A 21,666-nucleotide genomic window follows, 5' to 3' on the forward strand; every position below is an offset into this window, starting at 1 on the left:
TTTTAATCTCTACTTTGTATTAGGCACTGTTAGGTGTTAGATTTGGAGTGGAAAGGGGGAGAGAAAATAAGACAAAGCCTCTGCCTTGAATAGTTTAACTCTTGTTTTATACTTTGATCTTCTGTCTGTAGGTCTGTGCCATTCATTGTGGTAGCCACTAGTCGATTATGGCTGTTTAAATTAGTTGAAATTCTGTAGAATTACATATGCAGTTCCTTAGTCATGCTAGCCACATTTGAAGTGCTCAGGAGCTGCTTGTAGTTAGTGGCTACCACGTTGGACAGCACAGAACTAGAACTTTGCCCTTATCACTTCTCCTGGACAGTGATGCCCCACTGAATAGATTGCAGACCACTAGTCCTTACTTTGTGTCGCCGCATCTCTTTGCATTTGTATGTAATTAACAAATAGTTACTGACATGATATTAAATGTTTTAATGCTCACTCTACAGGGTGTGCATATTTTATGTATGTAGTCCATTTGTACTGCTATTTTTGTGACCTCTCTTAATGTCTTTGAAATAATTTAGCATCCATTTCCTTCCAACACAGGAAAATTTAGTTGTAAATAGAATTTATTTATTCCATAGTACTTAAAATTCTAAAGAGTAAAATAGAAAGTAAATTACCTGTACTGTGCTAATATCCTTTTAAACAAATGCCCAAATCTTCTTTTAATTGATTTTTTCCAAATCTTTAATTTTCATGTTTTTAAAACATGACTTTTCATATTTGTTAGCCTAATATAATTGCTTTTAATTAAAAAATGAATTCAATCAGTGGATGTTGACATTTAAAATTCTTAGATTTTTCTCAAAACCATACCAATACTAGCCAGAATGGGGAGCCAGAGTGTTTATCAGGCCAGCCTGTTTAATATCAGAGTTAATTAGAATAAATTGCAGTGTTCAAATTAAATGAAACCTTAGAAGTGACTTTCTATTAGAGAAATAGTAGCTTGGTTTTACTTATAATTACTGGAGTAATTAGGCAGTTTATATTCTTATTGCATGTCTTAACTGTAATAAGAAGCTGCATTAGAAGATAAATGAATTACCACTCAGTCCTTACCATTAGCACAAAGCACACTGAATTGATCCCTGGGTCGGGAAGAGCCCCTGGAGAAGGACATGAAAATCCACTCCGGTTTTCTTACCTGGGAAATCCCCTGGACAGAGGAGCCTGGCGGGCTACAGTCCATGGGGTTGCAAAAGAGTTGGACGGGACTTGGTACTGAACAACAACAGAACAAACACTGCATTGGAGAACTGGAGACCTAACTGTAACTGGATGCTGCCACTAGTTAGCGCTCTAACCCTGGTTTGCTCTTTTGTAAAATGCAGTCTCCATGAAGGCAGGGATTTATTTATACTGCTTTGTTCCCAGTACTTGTATTACGCTTAGTAAGTAATTTTTGAATGGATAAATGAATGAATGGAACTAGATTATGGCTGTTTTTTTTTTCCAGATAAATTAAAAGTCTGAATTAATTAAGAACAGTTTCTTAAAATAATCCCTATTTGCAGAATCATGTCTAACATACTTTTTCCTGACCAAACATAAAAAGCATATTCAAACACTATGCAAAACGCATGCAATATATTTCTTCACCTAGGTGGATGTAATATGTATAGAAAATACAGTATTGATGAAGACACCTCATGAAAGGACAAAAAGTCAACCACAAATATTAAACAAGGAATATAAATACATATATACACACATATAAGTGTGTATGTACACACATAAATCTTAGCGCAAGCATCTTCATGTGGCAGAAAAGCCCAAGGGGAAGAAACACATCTGTTTGGCATTCTAAGGCTTTTGGAGGAAAGAAAGAATTGCCTGCACATTTTCAGAGAAGAAACATGACTAAGTTAGGAGGGATTCCTGCACACGCAGTCTTTGCTAAAGGCAACAGTTCGGTTTATTTGTCTGGAGTGGCAATGGGTTGTATTGAAGGAGAAAACAAAAAATGGTTTAAGATGGCTATACCAACTGTTTTGAGCCTAAGAATATAAATCAAGTTCTTCACTCTGTAGTTCTTAGAAGAAAAATAAGTTATGTTTGGAGTTTCCCTTTAAAGATAGTTTTAAACTTTATATTTTCAGCAATGTTGAGAATGACAGAAGACCATGTACTTCCCGAACTGAATAAGGTAGTATATAATAGTATTTTTCCTATATATGTTAATATTGCCCTGGTTGAGGTCAGTTTTGCTGGTCATCTTAGTAGTCTTATGCAATTATTGTTAAGAGATGTTAGGTTGTAGGCACAAGAGAGAGCCTAGTAAGCCCTTTTTTTAATTTGCATGTTTGATATTTTTTATCTCACAGAATACATTTATTATGGCTAAGCTTATTGTTTTCATGTTTGTAAAAGATTTTATAGTCTGTATAACATAAGGTATTTGGATTCCTTATTTTAACTTCCTAAAATCTTAAATGCATTTTTATTTTCCTTGGAAGTCTAGTACGTATATATTAGTACCTATGTTCATGTCTGGTGAGTACCATTTTCTTTCTGACTGTAATAAGGATTGTGACAAGTAGCAATGGAATCTCCTTCTCAGAATATCTTACAGAATAGGGCAGAATTCCCGTTTGGTTCCTGAAGCTCACTCATCCTCACCCCTCCCCAAACTGTGATTCAGGTAGATTAGGTGGTTTTAAGCCTGAAAAAATGGGGAGTATTAAAATTAGTCTTAGTGGACCAGATAAATAAGGAATCACATTTTTTATATGAAGTAGGTCTTTTTTGCTGTGGATGACTGACCTTGCAAACCAGGAGTGTTCACATTAGCTATTTCTCTGCCATCACTCTTAGCTTTACTTTGGGAGATTGAATATGTTAGTTGTTGGCAGAGACCTCAATGTGTAATTTTTTGAAGGCTAAAGAACTGGGGTAGGGAGAAGGTGGGGTCATTAAAAGAAGCAGAGGCCAACACTGAAGCAAGCAATGTTCTCAGGTTGCAGCCCTTAACCCAGATTGAGGTTATTTATCAAACAGACGTCCTCTGCTCCCAAAGGAGGGACTCCACACTCACTCTTCAGTTCAGCCGCTCAGTCGTATCCAACACACTGTGACCCCATGAACTGCAGCACGCCAGGCCTCCCTGTCCATCACCACCTGCCGGAGTCCACCCAAACCCATGTCCATTGAGTGGGTGATGCCATCCAACCATCTCATCCTCTGTCGTCCCCTTCTCCTGCCTTCAATCTTTCCTAGCATCAGGGTCTTTTCCAGTGAGTCAGCTCTTCACATCAGGTGGCCAAAGTATTGGAGTTTCAGCTTCAATATCAGTCCTTCTAGTGAACATCCAGGACTGATCTCCTTTAGGATGGACATGCTGTATCTCCTTGTAGTCCAAGGGACTCTCAAGAGTCTTCTCCAACACCACAGTTCAAAAGCATCAATTCTTCGCCATTCAGCTTTCTTTATAGTCCAACTCTCACATTCATACATGACCACTGGAAAAATCACAGCCTTGACTAGATGGACCTTGGTTGGCAAAATAATTTCTCTGCTTTTTAATATGCTGTCTACCTTGGTCATAACTTTCCTTCCAAGGAGTCAGCGTCTTTTAGTTTCATGGCTGCAGTCACCATCTGCAGTGATTTTGGAGCCCAGAAAAATAAAACAGCCACAATTTCCACTGTTTCCCCATCTATTTGTCATGAAGTGATGGGACCGGATGCCATGATATTCGTTTTATGAATGTTGACCTTTAAGCCAACTTTTTCACTCTCCTCTTTCACTTTCATTAAGAGGCTTTTTAGTTCCTCTTCACTTTCTGCCATAAGGGTGGTGTCATCTGCATATCTGAGGTTATTGATTCCAGCTTGTGCTCCATCCAGCCCAGCGTTCCTTATGATGTACTCTGCCTATAAATTAAATAAGCAGGGTGACAATATACAGCCTTGACGTACCCCTTTTCCCGTTTGGAACCAGTCTGTTGTTCCATGTCCAGTTCTAACTGTTGCTTCCTGACCTGCATACAGGTTTCTCAGTCTTAGCATTAGGCATAAAATAATAAATAGCCTGAGACCATAAAGAGATCTGTAGCTGTTGGAGTTGCTGATTGGAAAATGGGTTTAAAATATTTAATTACATGCTTGTCACATTTATTGTTACATAATTTTTTATTGAGAAGCTTTTATCTTGATTTGTTTTCTTTTTGTTCCTTTTGGATTTGATAGATGACTCAGAAAGATATCACATTTGTTGCTGAATTTCTTACTGAACATTTCAATGAGGTAGGAAATTGGCATTTCTATAGTGCTTTTTAAACAATAATTACAATAAATCTGGATAATGGTAAGAAGTGATCAAATTTAATCCAATTTAAGTGACCTTCTAGCAATTATGTATACTTTTTCAACTATTCAACTAATTAATGGCTGCTGCTGCTGCTAAGTCGCTTTAGTCATGTCCGAATGGCAGTACTTATTTATTAAATGTAAAGCACATAATTTGAACTTTGTGTTTCACCATCCACAAAAGAAAAAAGTAACTGCTACTAACAGCTTTCTTAAGAAGTAGAGTTTTTGGTTAAAATATAAGATATTTTTTTTCTTTAATGAATTGACTTAAGAATTAAACTTTTTTTATTTCTTTCTAGGCTCCAGATCTTTATAATCGAAAAGGAAAATACTTTAACGTTGAAAAAGTTGGTCAGGTATGGGCTCTGGATTGAATCTAGTTACTAATTTTTTAATTTTTAAAAACTGATTTTAAAACATTAGCAGTGTTAGTCTTTATTATACAAAATTTTCTGAAAGTAGCATAATGCCAAATTATATAGTAGCCCTCTCCTTTTAGTAAAATCACCAAAGAGTAGCTTTAAACTTTTGGGGTTGTGTCTGAATAGCATATATTATTAGATATTAGAAATTAAACAGAAAAAAGATTTATTTCTTAATTCACTTAAAAAGAACAAACCTTTTCATTACATGTTAATATAAATATTTTTAATGGAAAATAACTATTTAGCAAAACAAAATTAAGTGAAGAGTGACATTGTTTTATATGTTTGCAAATCTCCTTGATGTATGGCTTAAGAGAAGGCAGCTGCATTTGTTCTGTTGTGATATGTTGTTTGATCAGAAAGCCTGGTTTTACACAGTTATGTATTTGGAAAGGCAGAAATATTTTAATAGCTTTTTAGAAAATTGTGAATATTCTTTGGTATTTTACCAAATTCTGACAAACAGTAGTATCTTAGGTTCGTTCTAGTGTGGAATCTAAATTGCAACAGTAGACTTTCCATATTATGATTCATTAAAATTTATTCATCTGCTTTTCACTTTGAAAGGATCTTGTTACCCTGTGCTTGATTTCGTAATATCATGTATTGATCTTTGGGAAAATATTGATTCACTGAATTACAGAGGTCTTCCATAGGCTGATACCTTTCTTCATACAGTATCCAAAAGTCAGATTTTGTTAATATCATTACCAATCTCATCAGACAATTTTTAACTACTATGAGGCTGTCAAGCACATAATAGCAGATATGGGTTTTCCAAAATTTTAATTTTTACTTGAATGTTTAAATTTTATCACTGACAACAAATACTGTCAGTTATTTTGCTTAGAGTGACAGGATCACTTTCTTTAGTTTCAAGAAAATATCTGCCAAATACCCAAGAACGAATAATCAGAGTTTGTCTGCCAGTCATTCTTTTGAGTAAAAGTGGAATTCCAGGAGCAACAAAGATGTGCCTAGCTTGAATCAAGTGTGTTTTCATAAATGCTTTTCCTCATGATAACTGTCATGCTTTGGTATGCAGCGAAATGCTTTATTCATACTTCCAATTCTGTCTCTCAGAATATTAAAAAGATTTTGTTGAGATTTAATAAAATTAATAATTTTAATAGCCTTATCAGAGATTAGTGAAACTGTATGTGGCAAAAAGGAATCCAGTGACTACTAGCTTGGTTTGATTCTCGGTGGCAGTGCCAGCAGTTGTCCCCACCTGTGCATTTGACCACCAGGGCATATGTCATTACAGTAGAAAAAGCAAATAAAAGCTTTATACCATTATAGAAATAGTAAAGATCTCATGGATCTTGGAAATCATCTTGAAGACTCTCCAAGTGGTGTGGACCACACTTTGAGAATTACTGCCATGGGGTAGATTGACAGTTGATAAACGGTTGAAAATTAATTTATAAACTTGAATATCTAAGTTTAAAATATGTAAGGTTAAAAGTTCTATTTTCTGTGAAAATAGAACATGATACTTAAACTCAATTGATGGTCTCTGTGTCTGTTGCATTGTAATCTTTTAGTGGTCTGCAGTTTTTTCAGTAGCTTGGCATTTAGTAAATTTTGGTCATCTCACAGAATAATGTGGTTTCAGAGGACTTGACAGTAAAAATAACTTGAGTAGAATAGAGTTAAATATAAGCAATTTTAGAGCCTAATTCTTTGGTTCACAAAGCTGAAATGTCTAATTCTCTGTTTCTAGTACTTGAAAGATGAAGATGATGATCTTGTGTCACCCCCTAACACAGAGGGAAACCAGTGGTATGACTTTCTTCAGAACAGCAGCCACCTTAAAGGTATTTCATGAACCAAGCAGATTTGGGCCATGTTCATATTTATTTGAGACCAGTACCTCAGCAAGTGTACTTGCTAAGTTCTTTGATTTATCTTTTTGTGTCTATTTTATTTGATTAGAGAAACAGGAAAATAATAACAGTGTATGATATTACCATGTTCAAAAACACTATGTTAACTATGATGTAGTAAGATTGCTTATTTTAAGTATTGTCTGCTATAAAAAATAGGATATTGGGAAGAAAACTATAGAGCTTACCAGAGAAGTCTGTTTAAGTCAGTTCCAATTTATTAGCTTTTAAAAACATATGACAGTTTTAACTCCTGTAGTGATGCATCGCTGCATTCTCCTGAGGTGGCTTTTTTTTTTTTAACTTGTTAGGCCTTTTGTTCTCTGGATTGTTGATACGGTAAAATTTTATTAAGCCAACATTATTGGGGATGCAACACAAAATGGCAACCATTATGTATCAAAACTTCTCCATTTTAGATGAAAAGATGTTTAAAGCATCTATTTCTTTGCTTTTTCAAAGCGTAATTTAACCAAGGTTTAGCTGTTTCTTAGATCCTTGGGGTAATAGCCGCGTGCTGCTGCCAAGTCGTTTCAGTCGTGTCCGACTCTGTGCGACCCCATAGACGGCTCTGCCGTCCCTGGGATTCTCCAGGCAAGAACACTGGAGTGAGTTGCCATTTCCTTCTCCAATGCATGAAAGTGAAAAGTGAAAGTGAAGTTGCTCAGTCATGTCTGACTCTTCGCGACCCCATGGACTGTAGCCCACCAGGCTCCTCCGTCCATGGGATTTTCCAGGCAAGAGTACTGGAGTGGGTTGCCATTGCCTTCTCCCAATAGCCACCATATACATGTATTATCTCCTTTAATCCTCAGAAGAACCTAGAAGGTTATCTTAATTTTACTAAAGAGGAAACTGAAGGTTAGAGAAGGCCCATGATGATAAGGGTAGTAAGCGATAGAGCTTGGACTCTGCTAACTTGAGAACCTTTGTTTTTAACTGCACTCAGTAATGATCTCTGCTTCTTTCTGTTTGCTGTTTATCTGAATGAGGAGTGGGTGGGAGAAGCAGAGAAATCCCAGGCCCAGAACTTTGCTTGTTGCTCTTTTGATGTAACCCTAGAAGCCCACATTCTTTTTTGGAGCAGAACATGTTTTATATTGCTTGAGAGTCTTCAGGATCACTAGAGAGATGTATTAACATAAGTTAGTATTGAATGGAGGGATAATAAAAGTCCAGCTGACTCAGCTCATTTACTGTATTTAATCAGCATGCCCACAGAGTGAGGAGTGATGCCGGGGGAAGGCTGATAGCAGCGTTCAAGCAGTGATGGCACCAGGGCCTGGTCACTGTTGGGCTCATATCCATCCTGAGGACTTTGGAAAAAAAACTGGTCCTACCCTTTTTTCTCCCCACATCTTCTGTAGCTGAATAGAAAGGCCTCACCTTAGTTACAGGCCTCATATTTAACTTCAGATTAACTCCACCTCTTAAGATGTTAGAATGTGACTTCAGACCAGCTTATGAATCTCCCAGTTTCTTCGTAGAGTATGAAGTAGTACAGATTGTTACTATAGAGCTTTTAAGAAACGCTTGATGAAACTTCTTCCTAGAACTTTGCAAAAATCAAGTGCTGAATACTTAATGTACATACCTTCCCAGGGGAGGTGAGAGAGTTGGTGTCACATGTGGGTGAAAGTGGGTGTGCTGGAAGCAGGCTGCCTGGGCTGGGGACCTGCCCTGCCACTTGCTGGTGTGTGGCTGTGGGCACATTGCCTGACCTCTCTGTGCCCCAGTGTTCTCTTCTGTAAAGTGAGGTGATCACAGTGCCTCCCTCAAAAGCGGTTGTGAAGATTCAATAAATTAATCTAAACGGAGCACTTAGGATAGTGCCTGCCACATGGCACACAAGCAGTTACTCAGAACACTTCTGACTCCAAAGTGAGAGGATTCTTTTCCTCCTGAGATCATCTCTGATTCCACCTGGGTGTCCCACACTTCCCTTACGACACTAACTCTGCAGAGTTAGCTCAGACTCCAGGGTTTGGGGCTTAGTCCCACAAGACTGCCCCCACTTTCAGTCACCAGTACTGGGCCCCCAGGTTACCCACATTTCTGTCCCACTTCGCTACTGATTTGAGGGTTCCCATAATTCAAGTTTAATAATTTGCTAAAATGGCTCACAAAACTAAGGAACACTTGGCTTACATTTACTGGTTTTATTATAAAGGATGCAATTCTGGAATAGCCAAGCAGAGATGCACATGGGGTGAGGGATAGAGTGGGGGACGTGGAGCTTCCATCCCCTCTCTAGACGCACACCCCTCCCAGCCCCTTAATGCAGGCCTCGACCCAGAGGCCCTAGCTCTGTCATCTAGGGGTTTTGTGGAGTTTTCGTTATGTAGGTGTGGTTAACTTACTGGCCATTGGTGACACTTCATATTTTCCCTCCATTGTCCTTAGGATCCCACACTGTATTGAGTTGTGTCGTCTTAGTCTTCTCCAATCTATGATAGCTCCTCAAGTCTTTCCTTATCTTTTTTTTTCTTTTTTTAAACTTTTATTTATATATTTTTTATATATTTTTGTTTCCTTATCTTTTTATGATCTGATTTGATGAGTACTAGTCAGGTTTTTTTTTTTGGGGGGTGAGGGGGCAGGGCTTCCCTGGTGGCTTATATGGTAAAGAATCTGCCTGCAGTGCAGGAGACTTGGGTTCGATCCCAGGGTCAGGAAGATCCCCTGGAGAAGGGAATGGCAACCCACTCCACTATTCTTACCTGGAGAATCTCATGGGCAGAGGAGTCTCTTGGGCTATAGTCCGTGGGGTTGCAACTGAGCAACAGTCATTTGTTTTGTAGCATGTCTCTCAGTTTGTGTTGTTGATGTTTTCTCATTGTTAGAGGGACTCAGTGCAGGCTTCTCTCTTCTACCTGGTTGGGGGATGGGGCTGAAATCCAACCCGCATCCTGAAGCTATCTTTAAAACAGAGGATGCTCCTATCATCGTTATCACTCAGGAAGTTCCAGAGGTTTTAAAGAGTTCTGTCCCGGGAACTGGGGACAGAGACCAAGTATCTTTCTGTGATACCACAGCATCTGTCGCCTGTTGGGAGCTTAAAATGTTAGCATGATTAAAACTCCTTTGTCCAGCATAGCTGGGGCAGGAGATGCTATGAGGGAGGCCAGTAGAGCACAGTGGAAGAGGGTGAGCTTGGAAGTGGGACCTGGGCTTGATTCAGAGGTCTAGCTTCTTGGTCATTCTCACACTGGGCGATTGCCTAAACCTCTTCAGTTCAGTTCAGTCGCTCAGTCGTGTCCGACTGTTTGCGACCTCTTGAATCACAGCACGCCAGGCCTCCCTGTCCATCACCAACTCCCGGAGCTCACTCAAACACATGTCCATCGAGTCGGTGATGCCATCCAACCATCTCATTCTCTGTCGTCCCCGTCTCCTCCCGCCCCCAACCTTTCCCAAAATCAGTCTTTTCCAGTGAGTCAACTCGTCGCACGAGGTGGCCAAAGTATTGGAGTTTCAGCTTCAGCATCAGTCCTTCCAATGAACACCCAGGACTGATCTCCTTTAGAATGGACTGGTTGGATCTCCTTGCAGTCCAAGGGACTCTCAAGAGTCTTGCACCACAGTTCAAAAGCATCAATTCTTTGGCACTCAGCTTTCTTCACAGTCCAACTCTCACATCTGTACATGACCACGGGAAAAACCATAGCCTTGACTAGATGGACCTTTGTTGGCAAAGTAATGTCTCTGCTTTTTAATATGCTATCTAGGTTGGTCATAACTTTCCTTCCAAGGAGTAAGCGTCTTTTAATTTCCTGGCTGCAATCAGCATCTGCAGTGATTTTGGAGCCCCCAAAAATAAAGTCTGACACTGTTTCCACTGTTTCCCCATCTATTTCCCAAGAAGTGATGGGATCAGATGCCATGATCTTCGTTTTCTGAATGTTGAGCTTCAAGCCAACCTTTTCACTCTCCTCTTTCACTTTCATCAAGAGGCCTTTGAGTTCCTCTTCACTTTCTGCCATAAGGGTGGTGTCATCTGCATATCTGAGGTTATTGATATTTCTCCCAGCAATCTTGATTCCAGTTTGTGCTTCTTCCAGCCCAGCGTTCCTCATGATGTACTCTGCATATAAGTTGAATTAACAGGGTGACAATATACAACCTTGACGTACTGCTTTTCCTACTTGGAACCAGTCTGTTGTTCCATGTCCAGTTCTAACTGTTGCTTCCTGACCTGCATACAGGTTTCTCAAGAGGCAGGTCAGGTGGTCTGGTATTCCCATCTCTTTCAGAATGTTCCACAGTTTATTGTGATCCACACAGTCAAAGGCTTTGGCATAGTCAATGAAGCAGAAATAGATGTTTTTCTGGAACTCTCTTGCTTTCTCCATGATCCAACGGATGTTGGCAATTTGATCTCTGTTTCCTCTGCCTTTTCTAAAACCTGCTTGAACATCAGGAAGTTCACGGTTCACATATTGCTGAACCTCTTAGGCTTCATTAAAAAAAAAATCAGTAAGATCAGGAGTATGATACTGACTTTATATAGCTGCTGTAAACAATAGAAATAACAGATATGAAAGGGATCGAACATACTCGGTGTTGATAGTTGACAAATTATATATTACTTTCTACTGCTAAAAGTAGCCTTTTCAGAAACGAAGAGCTTATTTTCATAGCACCAATTTCTTATCTCCTGGGTTTGTTCTCTTCCAAAATAATACTGGGTTGCTATTGTTACACCATTGTGGCAAAGAAGAGAGAAGAGTGAACTTATTTTGTTATATGTCTTCTGGTTCCCAAGTCATCCTTTTCCTCTTACAGCCAAGGGAAGCATACTGTTGGATTTTGGTGGGAAAAATAAAGGAATAGTAAACTGCCAGGACTCAGCCTGTAGAAAGTGTGGTGGTTTTCAGTGGGCTGGCCGCCATGGATGTTGCAAGGCAGGAGGCCTTGGTCATTTTTAGTGAGTTTGTGTGAAGGTACAGTGGAGTGGCCAGGGAGAATTCCACCGTCAGACAAGCTGTGTGGGCTGGCTCTAAGTAGGTAAGTTTTGCCTAGCTGTCTGGTTTGTTACAGCTTTTTGTTTTTTGTTTTTGTTTGAAACCAGAAAGTCCTTTGCTGTTTCCTTATTATCCTCGAAAATCATTGCATTTTGTGAAAAGGCGGATGGAGAACGTTATTGATCAGTGCTTGCAAAAGCCAGCAGTAAGTTTGAAAGAAATGCATGTTTTTGTATAGGAGCAAGAATATCTACAATATGTGGCTCATTTATGTAAATGATCATAATTATTAAGATGAGCCATATGAAAATGCTGATACTCAACGGTTTTTGACTAACAGAAGTGGCAGTTTCGTGTGATTCACCCTAATATTTCCTCTTACTGTTGGTTTCTTACATAAATTAAAAAATAAATACACGGTTATTGAATATGTTGGCATCTTTAGTATTTTATTGGTCCCCAGAACAAACTTATTATAAATGATCTTAGTTACAGATCTTATGTGTCTGTTAACTGCTGAAGGATGGATGATTGATGTTGTGAAACTTAGAAGAGACGGTTTTTCACCTGCCATCACTTATCTCCAAGGTCCTTTTGTGCTCAGAGTTTTCTCTCTTCTTTACTGTCGTGACTGTCATTAAAATTTCTTGCATGAAGGTTTGGTGATATAGATGATTTTTCACTAGACGTAAACAGTGATGATCAGTCACTTTCTATGGAGTATTTATTTCTGTATATGTCCATGCTTTAATTATATTTTTAAATCTTATTTAGGATGTAATTGGAAAATCAATGAATCAAGCAGTATGTATTCCATTATATAAAGATAGTAGAAGGTAATTCTGTTTACTTTTTGGGTGGTATAATTAAACAGCCGATTAAAATTTTTCTTACCTTTTTTTCCTTTTGTTTTAGTGAGGATTCCGCACGTAGACTATTCAAATTCCCTTTTCTGTAAGTCTGTGTTTCTTCCCTGTCTTCTGTGAACAATGCAGTTTTGTTGTATAAATTGATAGCTAAATGTCATGTTTTGACATTAACTTTTTTCCTTAGGTGGAATAATAAAACCTCAAATCTACATTATCTTCTTTTTACTATTTTAGAAGATTCACTTTACAAAATGTGCATCTTAAGGAGACATACTGATATTTCCCAGTGAGTACTAATCTGAAGTTTGAATCAAGGAGATAAGATTCTAATATTTTCAATAATAAAACATACTGCTTCCCTCCCCTCCATTTCAGGTTTTAGTTAAGCTACTTTGACTTTAGATTTGCTAACTTAACTCTTCTAAGTCTTAGTTTTCACATTATTGAGGTGGTAATGCCAAATTAGGAAGCTGTGTAATCCCTTTTAATTTTAGATTATTTAATTTTGTATTGGTATATAGTTATTACATATAAAATTTCTTTAGGCTTAAGGAAAATATAACAGCAAAATAGTTGGTATTATATCTTGTGAACTTGTGGAACTTCAGAATTGTATTTTGGCTTCCTTCTGGAAAGGATTTCTACCTCAGGTTTAGTATTCAGTTCAGTCTGTCAGTCGTGTCCAGCACTTTGTGACCCCATGGACTGCAGCACGCCAGGTTTAGTATGCCTTTCATTAAACAAGAGGCCTTTCTTTAGAGACTTCTTTTGAGAATGCAAATAAAAGTTTTGAAAGATAAGTCATATTCAGAATGTCACTAGGATCTTAAATGGTTTTAAATCTAAACCAAAGGAAACTTTTTGAAACCAAGATGTAGCCCAAGAGAAATAATTTGGGTCTGTGGCCATACCACCCGAAACGCACCTGATCTCGTCTGATCTCCGAAGCTAAGCAGGATTGGGCCTGGTTAGTACATGGATGGGAGACATAATTTGTTTGTCCAAACATCCTCATTTTGTAAGATATCTTTCTGCTTTGGTGACTGTGAGATTTTACACCAAGTTGTAATTTTGATGTTAAGTTTGTCTGTCAGGGATTTGTATTAGTTATCAGTATTCTAGAGTGAGTGTAATAGTATTTTGGTCTGGGGTTTGGTGATTATGTAAGTGTACTGACAGTCATTTTTTTCAAGCATGTATAGATTATTGCCTATCCAAGTTCTACAAAGTCTCTTCCCACCCCTCTTCCTTCTTCAAGATCTGTAAGTCATGGACTAATTGCTGTTAAATTTGGGAGCTTCACATATGCCACAACTGAAAAAGTGAGAAGAAGGTAAATCTTGAACCTTGTCTGGATGAGCTGTATCTATAGTAAATGCAGATAGAGGAATGTGGTTAGACTCAGTTACAGGAATGATATGCTTAGGCCTTCGTCACTTGCAACATAGCGGGGCTGGGTTGGTTATATGTTTTATACTTAGAGGGTGATTTGACATACAGTTGAAAAGAACCTTACTGGCCTGCAGGAATTTTTGTAGTATGGTTTCCTACAGTTAATACTTCTGAAGTCTCTATCCCCTAGGAAAGTAATGTGATTGCAGGGGGCAGATGGCTAAAGGTCTTCTTATGACCAACAGAGATGTGAGGCGGTGGTGTCCTTCTTGCTGCTCTGGAGTTTTCTTAGGTTAACAATACCGATATCATCTAGAGGCTTTGCAAGAGAAAGAACTGACACTAATCCTAAACTTACCTTTTTCTTACTGTTTTCCTTACATAAAGGAAGTTCTTTGAAGTTGTATCTTTTCATATGTAAACCTTATTTTTACTTTTCATTATAGTTAACTTTGATTATTCAATATATTTATATGGTGTCATTCATAGAACTTCCAGAGGCTTAAGTCCTGACCATTGATGTCAAGAATTTTCTGGAACTGTGAACCAACCTCACAGATTTTTCTTTTTCCATGATTACCTATTTTCAGGGCCTAGTTATATTTGTGAATAATCAGTACCAGAGGTAACTGTGACTTTAGTGTAAACTAATGATATATTTTAAATGTTACTGCATAGAATGTCAGCTTGACATTTTCATTGTCAGTTTTTGATTTGGTACCAGTATAATGCTATATATATAGCATTTTCTCAGTCATGATAACTTTGATATAACGGAGCTTATTTAATTCTAGCACCTACAGTTGTTTAGATGCCCAGTTTTATGATGATGAAACAGTCACAGTAGTTCTTAAAGATGCTGTAGGACGTGAAGGACGAGATAGACTCTTGGTGCAGTTGCCATTGTCTTCAGTGTACAGCAGTGAAGATTCCACAGAATATCAGTTCACTGGGACTTACTCTACAAGGTAACTCATTAGTAAGATTGTCTTTCTGATAGAACAGTTAAATGTTCTTTTTTTTAAAAAAAATGTATATTGTATGTTATAGTTCTTTAGGTATGATAAAGTCAACTGAGCAGAAGTACTTCTTTATTAATTGAAAAAATACTGACTTCAACAGCTCTCTTGTCCTTTTGCTTTGTTAGTATATCAAGAATTATTTGCTGGAAGAAGGTGGGGAATTATTTTGTGTGGAGAACAGCACTTCTGTTTTCAAGGATGACATTAGCCCTAGTTTGTAGTAGAATTATTTTAGATTTGTCTTTCAGAATTAGGACCTCAGTAGCTACAGAAGGGGTTCAATGTCACCTCCAAGAGCTAGCTTTAGATTGAGATTTAAGTAAGCAGATCTCTAATTTATTAATAAAATGAGTTCATTTGCTTACCTTAAAAGTGAAGCAAAAGCCTTATTTTCTAAGGTTTCTGCTTTAATAAGATAATTTGGTCCACTTGGAAGCACAGTGTTTTCATAGAATATAGTATCACAGCTTTTTTATACAGTAGCTGGGAGAATTATGTTGGAAATGGGAATATTGGTAGAAGTCAAACTCTCATGCCATCCCTAGTAAACGAGGGAGAAGAGCCCCGTTTCACTCCTGGGTTGGCTTTCTTCCCTCTCTAGGCTAGATGAGCAGCGTAATGCTATCCCCACCCGTACCATGCACTTTGAGAAGCACTGGAGATTACTGGAAAGTATGAAAGCACAGTATGTTGCTGGGAATGGTTTTCGAAAGGTGTCCTGTGTGGTAAGTGTTTACAAATTGTTACTAAGAGTAACAGAAGTGGCAGGATCTGTCAGGGCCTCTGGGTGCAAACATTCTGTGATATAAAGCTGCTGTTGATTATGAGCATGCAGCAGTGTAGCTGTTTAGTTCTCTTGTTCTGAGAAAGCTTACTAAGTAATTACTGTTTTAGATTTTATTAATCTTGAAATTGTCACTGTATATATGGAGTACAGAATGAAAGCTGAGTTGAGTGATTGCTGAGTTGAGTGATTTTGTTGTAACTTGATGGGGAAATAATTTTTCTATGAAACTACTGTTCAGATTTCTGATTTTTAATATATAATATATTAAGCCATTTAAAATTTCTTTATTTGGTCTTTTCTTTAGTTAAGTTCAAATCTCCGTCATGTGAGAGTATTTGAAATGGACATAGATGATGAATGGGAGCTTGATGAGTCTTCGGATGAAGAGGAGGAGGCTGGTAACAAGCCTGTAAAAATAAAGGAAGAGGTGTTGTCTGAGTCGGAAGCAGAGATGCAGCAAGCTGGTGCTGCTGCTTCAGCTCCAGAGATGGTTATTAAAGTAGAAAAACTAGACCCCGAGCTAGACTCATGATCTGGCTTGCCATTATTTTATATGTTCTCATGTCAGGAAGGACATCGATGATGATCGAAGATGTGTTGAACCACTTAATTTTCTTTACAAAATAAACAGTAAATTTTCCTTGAGTTTTTTATTCTGCTTCTTCTCTTAATGGTATAACCACTGTGAGAGGCTCTCTCCTTTTACCGAGATTTCTTTTTAATACTGGGTGTTAAAGAAAATATAAATTGAATGTGAGGAAAAAGTTTAGTCTTTTCTGTCAAAAGGTAGTATCAGGAATCACCCCTATATCAGGAAGAAGTTACCTTTAGTCATTCATCACTGGAAGATTTGATGCATTTAGTACTTTTAAACTGCTGCTGCTGCTGCTAAGTCACTTCAGTCGTGTCCGACTCTGTGTGACCCCATAGACGGAAGCCCACCAGGCTCCCCCGTCCCTGGGATTCTGCAGCAATATTTATTTGTGTTTTTCTATCTTCCCTTTGTAGTTCATTTTAGAGCTCCAGAATGCTTTCAAAATTACATTTTTTAAAATTTTTTATTGAAGGATAATTCCTTTACAGAATTTTGCTGTTTTCTGTCAAACCTCAGCATGAATCAGCCATAGGTATACATATATCCCCTCCCTTTTGAACCTCCCTCCCATCTCCCTCCCCAGCCCACCCCTCTCGATTGATGCAGAGCCCCTGTTTGAGTTTCCTGAGCCATACAGCAAATTCCCGTTGGCTCTCTATTTTACACATGGGGATGTAAGTTTCCATGTTACTCTGTCCATACATCTCACCCTCTCCTCCTTCTCCCCATGTCCATTTAAGTCTGTTCTCTATGTCTGCTTCTCCACTGCTGACCTGTAAATAAACTCTTCAGTACCAGTTTTCTAGGTTCCATATATATGCGTTAGAAAATGATATTTATCTTTCGCTTTCTGACTCACCTCACTCTATATGATAGGATCTAGGTTCATCCACCTCATCAGAACTGACTCAAATGTGTTCCTTTTTATGGCTGAGTAATATTCCATTGTAATACACCACAACTTCTTTATCCAGTCATCTGTTGATGGACATTTAGGTTGCTTCCATGTTCTAGCTATTGTACATAGTGCTACATGAACAATGGGATACATGTGTCTTTTTCAATTATGGTTTTGGATAGAGATGGTGTATTTGGAAAGGTGATTTTTAGTATAAAAGTGGTGACACAGTGTTTCAGAGGAGTGTTGGTAGCAGAGGCCCTATTGGAGTGGATATGAAATAGATGTGAAGTGAGGAAGTAGAGACCACAGAAGTAGGCAAGTCTTGAAGAATTTTGCTGCAAGAGAAGAGAGAAAAGAGGCTGGAGCCATGACTTCGGAGGCTTTTTTTAAAAAGATGGGTGCTCTGAAGGCGTATTTATATTACCAGAGGAGTGATCCACAAGAGAGACATTGACCATTCCAGAGGAAGGGGGAAGCACATGAGAGCGAAACCCTCGAGAAGACAAAGGGCCAAGAGCCATCAGCCGGAGGAACGGTCAGCCTCGGGTTGGAGCATGGTTTCCTTCCACGCTCACAGCAGTGTGTGGGGACAGGTGCTCATGGCCGATGGGACTGCGGGCACGACAGCTTTCCCCAAGAGATACCGTCTCAGCGGAGAGAGATGAGAGGAAACGTGTGACATCCTTGACCTCAGAGGGAAAGTGAATTCACTGAGGAAGTGTTAGCATTGAAGGTCCGCTGGAGATTTGTAGCATAAATTAATAACGAACCCAATTCATGGAATCATTTTCTCCTTCTGCTCAGATGTTGGGTGAATTAGGTGGAGCATTGGCTTTAATCTGGGTTGGGGTTTTGTCAACCCACTGCAACAGGAAAGGGATGAGGGGCTTGGAGAAGGTAGTAACACTGTGACAGGGTCAGTGGGTTAGAAGGTGGAGGGTTGTGGGGTTTCAGATTCAGAGGGATGGAGAGACGGGTGTGGTTTGCAGTGAGTGGTACAGAGGACAAGGGAACTGGGGCCATGGTGGCTGCTGTTAGGGAAGGAGAAAATCACTGGGGCTCAGTAGATCAAGAATTGAATGCCTGGTGCTTTCGGATGACTCATCCATGTGGCTGTTCATGTAACAAAAATGACAGCAAGCAGGATGGAGAAAGTTACCCTGAGTAGGGTGCTGGGATCACCAGTGCAGGAGGAGGAGGAGCTGACAGCTTTTTGAAAAGTTGCCTGTGCTCAGGGCTTTGAGAGGCCCAGGGGAGGATCTGTGACTTAGGTCACTTAGGAAGTTGGGAGGAGGCAGGGAATTGGACCCAGGTGGACTGAGGCAAGGCCGGGCTCCCAAGCCCCACACTGACCTCTGGAGAGATCGAAGCAGAGCCCAGAGTTATAGAGGACCCGGTGCAGAATAATATTACAAAGCCAGCTTGTGAAGACAGCAATGTCTTCTAGTCCTATATCAGCTAAAGGTTTTCACTGCCTCCATCTGGGAGATATGGACTCTGTGGGAGAGGGTGAGGGTGGGATGGTTTGGGAGAATGGCATTGAAACATGTATATTATCATATGTGAAACGAATCACCAGTTCATGTTCGACGCATGATACAGGATGCTCGGGGCTGGTGCACGGGGATGACCCGGAGGGAGGATAAGGAGAGGAGGGAGGTGGGAGGGGGGTTCAAGATGGGGAACACATGTACACCCGGGGCGGATTCATGTCAATGTATGGCAAAACCAATCTAATATTGTAAAGTAATTAGCCTCCAATAAAAAAAAAAAAAAAAGGCCATGATGGTTGGGGGGGTTCTTAAAGCTGACTCGGCAGCTCTGCTCGCTGGCTCTGGGAAACAGGTGTTTGTTCCCCTGCCTGGTCCTGTCTAGCACAGCACTGGTTTCAGAGATAATCCTGTGGTGTGAGGAGGCAGCCCAATCCGGTGGCCTGGGAGAGTGGACTGGAGTGAGCCCTGCTCAGAGGCCCAGGGCGGGATCAGGGATGGGCAGGCACTGAAGCACCCGTCTTTCCCCCGGTGTGGGTGCATTTCAGGACCTCTCTGGTGCTGGGTGCTCTCCTGGGTCATCTGAAGCATTACCGGGAGGGGAGCTACCCTGTTTAGGGGCTCTGGCTGTTTGGAAAAACCAGGCAGTTCCCAGGCCCCCAGGAGATGGCACTGGGCTGCTTAGCAGACCCAGGAGGGCCTAGCCCCAGCTGGCCCATGGACCTCTGCATCTACCAAAGTACACAAAAATCCCAAGTGCTCAGAGCCAGATGTTCCAGGGCCAGGCCAGGCCAGACCCGAGGCTGGTTGTAATCAGAAGGTTTCTACCTGCACCTGCTGCCACCCATCCCCCTCCTGGTCTGTGTGCCTTTGGCTTTTCAAGGTTCTCCTGTGCAGAAGCCTAACATGGAAGAGAAATAGTGTGGGAGAAGCTTTATATACATTATCTCATATGTTTCTCTGATCAGCTCTGCATAAAGGAATTGCTCTCCTTAGTTCACAGAAAAGAAAAATGTTCAGAGAGTTTCCATGTATCGCAATTACACAGCTAGTCAATGTAACAGCCTGGATGTAAAACCCCAGGTAGCAATAATTGCCACAATTGAGTACTTACTAAGAGCCAGGTGCCATTCCAAGCACACTGCACAAATAACTCATTCAAGCCTCAGCCCCGTCCTACAAAGTAAGTGCTGTTATTATCATCACCCCCATTTCACAGATGGAGCAACTGAGGCACAGGAAATGTCTTCTTGTTCACAGGAATCACGCAGGCTGCAGGAGCAGGATGGGGATGCCTGGGGCAGCACCCTTGCTATTAACCGCCACGCGTGATGCCTTTCTGGGGTCTGTGTTGTTCCACAACCCCACTCTCCCTCCCATGTCCTGGCTGCCTTGCCCCTAACCACGCTCTGGCCCACAGTCTTCCTGCAGTGGCGCAGCCGCCATGATGTCTGTATGGCATGATTGACAGTGATGCCAAGGCTTCATTCTCAGAGTTCCGTCCTTCATAATCACCATCAGCTCTGTGAGGAAACAGGCTGTGAGGGGAAGCAGTACTGCTTTTCCTGCAGATTTGGGAGTATGTGGGGGGACCCCAAATCCTGCCCCCCAAGGTCAGTGTAGTTTCCTCCAAGACAGCGCTGCCCACACCTGTGGCCATGGCCTCTCACTTTGCCTCCTCAGCAGGCTCGTGTGTGTGTGTGTGTGTTCAGGACTCACAGAGACAGCCGTGCTCTCCCCAGAAAGGTGACAGTGGGGAAGCTACCCACTATATTTGTGCTGTGGACATTCTCTGTCTCATTCCCAATGCATCAAGATATTTTGCATTTTGTTGGTCTACAGACTTCCACTGGGTAAAGGCTTCCATGGAAGATGGGAAGCAGGTAAGAAGCAGAGATGATCTTCTGAATAAATACATGGGCCAGGCAGGGGGTGAATCTGCAGTTTGCAGCAGAGAAACCATTCAAAACACGGGATGCTTGGTGGTGAACACTGAGAGGGACTGTGTGACTATGGAACACAGACCAGAAAACACACTTGGCCCGTTAGTTATGGGCTGCTGCTGCTGAGTCACTTCAGTCGTGTCCGACTCTGTGTGACCCCACAGACGGAAGACCACCAGGCTCCCCCGTCCCTGGGATTCTCCAGGCAAGAACACTGGAGTGGGTTGCCATTTCCTTCTCCAATGTGTGAAAGTGAAAAGTGAAAGTGAAGTCGCTCAGTCGTGTCCGACCCTTAGCGACCCCACGGACTGCAGCCTACCAGGCTCCTCCATCCATGGGATTTTCTAGGCAAGAGTACTGGAGTGGCTTGCCATTGCCTTCTCCGAGTTATGGGCTAGGATCAATGATAATGCAGTGTCGAGAAAATAAGTTCCGTCTTAAACGTTTTTCCACAAAATAGCTCAGAGCATGACATGTCAGTTATCCCATTTACTCATCCAACACGTAAAAGGGACTTGAGGTGACAGTCTTGGGATGGAGCAGGAACTGTAATAGTGTAGTCTCCATTTGAGAAACGGAAGTTGGAGGAACAGATTTGCAAATTGGCTCAGCAACCCGGTGAAAATGGGAGCCTTAGGTCTCGCAAATGTCTAACCCAGTACTTAGTTCCAAAATTAGTTCACTGCCCTTAGTTCCAAAATTAGTATAAGGGTCTGTTTATGTTTAAATGCAAGACTAATTTTTAGCTAGTTTTGTTCTGGGCTGCACACTAGGTGTGTGACACATGCCACGTGGTCCAGCACATTTCCAGAAGCCGGAGGGACGGATGATGGTTTGCCGCCAGAATGTGGTGAAGATGACAGTACACAGAATCACTGGCAAAGGAAACTAAGACATGTTTTATGGGCTGAAGCAGAACAGAGAGGAGTGGTGTGGCTCTAAGGGGAGAAGGGTGCAAAATGTGCCCACCTAGTTCGGAAGAATAAAGACTTGCTACCCCTCTGTCGGTCCCAGAGTCCAGTTCAAATGCTTTTCCAAAGCTTCCTTTTACTCCTCCAGCCCTCACC

At 40.6% G+C, this 21,666-nt stretch overlaps 1 protein-coding gene across 1 annotated transcript in view; it reads left to right on the forward strand.

Moving 5' to 3' along the window:
- ANAPC4 (anaphase promoting complex subunit 4) overlaps positions 1 to 16,315 on the forward strand; it is a 34,684-nt gene extending 18,369 nt beyond the window's left edge. Inside the window, exons 17-28 of the mRNA XM_055434669.2 lie at positions 2,112 to 2,158; positions 4,200 to 4,256; positions 4,622 to 4,678; positions 6,474 to 6,567; positions 11,708 to 11,805; positions 12,375 to 12,436; positions 12,516 to 12,554; positions 12,654 to 12,755; positions 13,728 to 13,802; positions 14,656 to 14,829; positions 15,485 to 15,608; positions 15,975 to 16,315. Of these exons, the coding sequence (XP_055290644.2) occupies positions 2,112 to 2,158; positions 4,200 to 4,256; positions 4,622 to 4,678; positions 6,474 to 6,567; positions 11,708 to 11,805; positions 12,375 to 12,436; positions 12,516 to 12,554; positions 12,654 to 12,755; positions 13,728 to 13,802; positions 14,656 to 14,829; positions 15,485 to 15,608; positions 15,975 to 16,202 (1,157 nt within the window). The 3' untranslated portion in view covers positions 16,203 to 16,315. The remainder of the gene's footprint in view (positions 1 to 2,111; positions 2,159 to 4,199; positions 4,257 to 4,621; positions 4,679 to 6,473; positions 6,568 to 11,707; positions 11,806 to 12,374; positions 12,437 to 12,515; positions 12,555 to 12,653; positions 12,756 to 13,727; positions 13,803 to 14,655; positions 14,830 to 15,484; positions 15,609 to 15,974) is intronic.
- Positions 16,316 to 21,666: the final 5,351 nt, after the last annotated feature.

The sequence above is a fragment of the Moschus berezovskii genome, chromosome 5, assembly GCF_049115385.1.
Source record: "Moschus berezovskii isolate FMDL1 chromosome 5, NW_MosBer_1.0, whole genome shotgun sequence".
NCBI lineage: Eukaryota > Metazoa > Chordata > Mammalia > Artiodactyla > Moschidae > Moschus > Moschus berezovskii.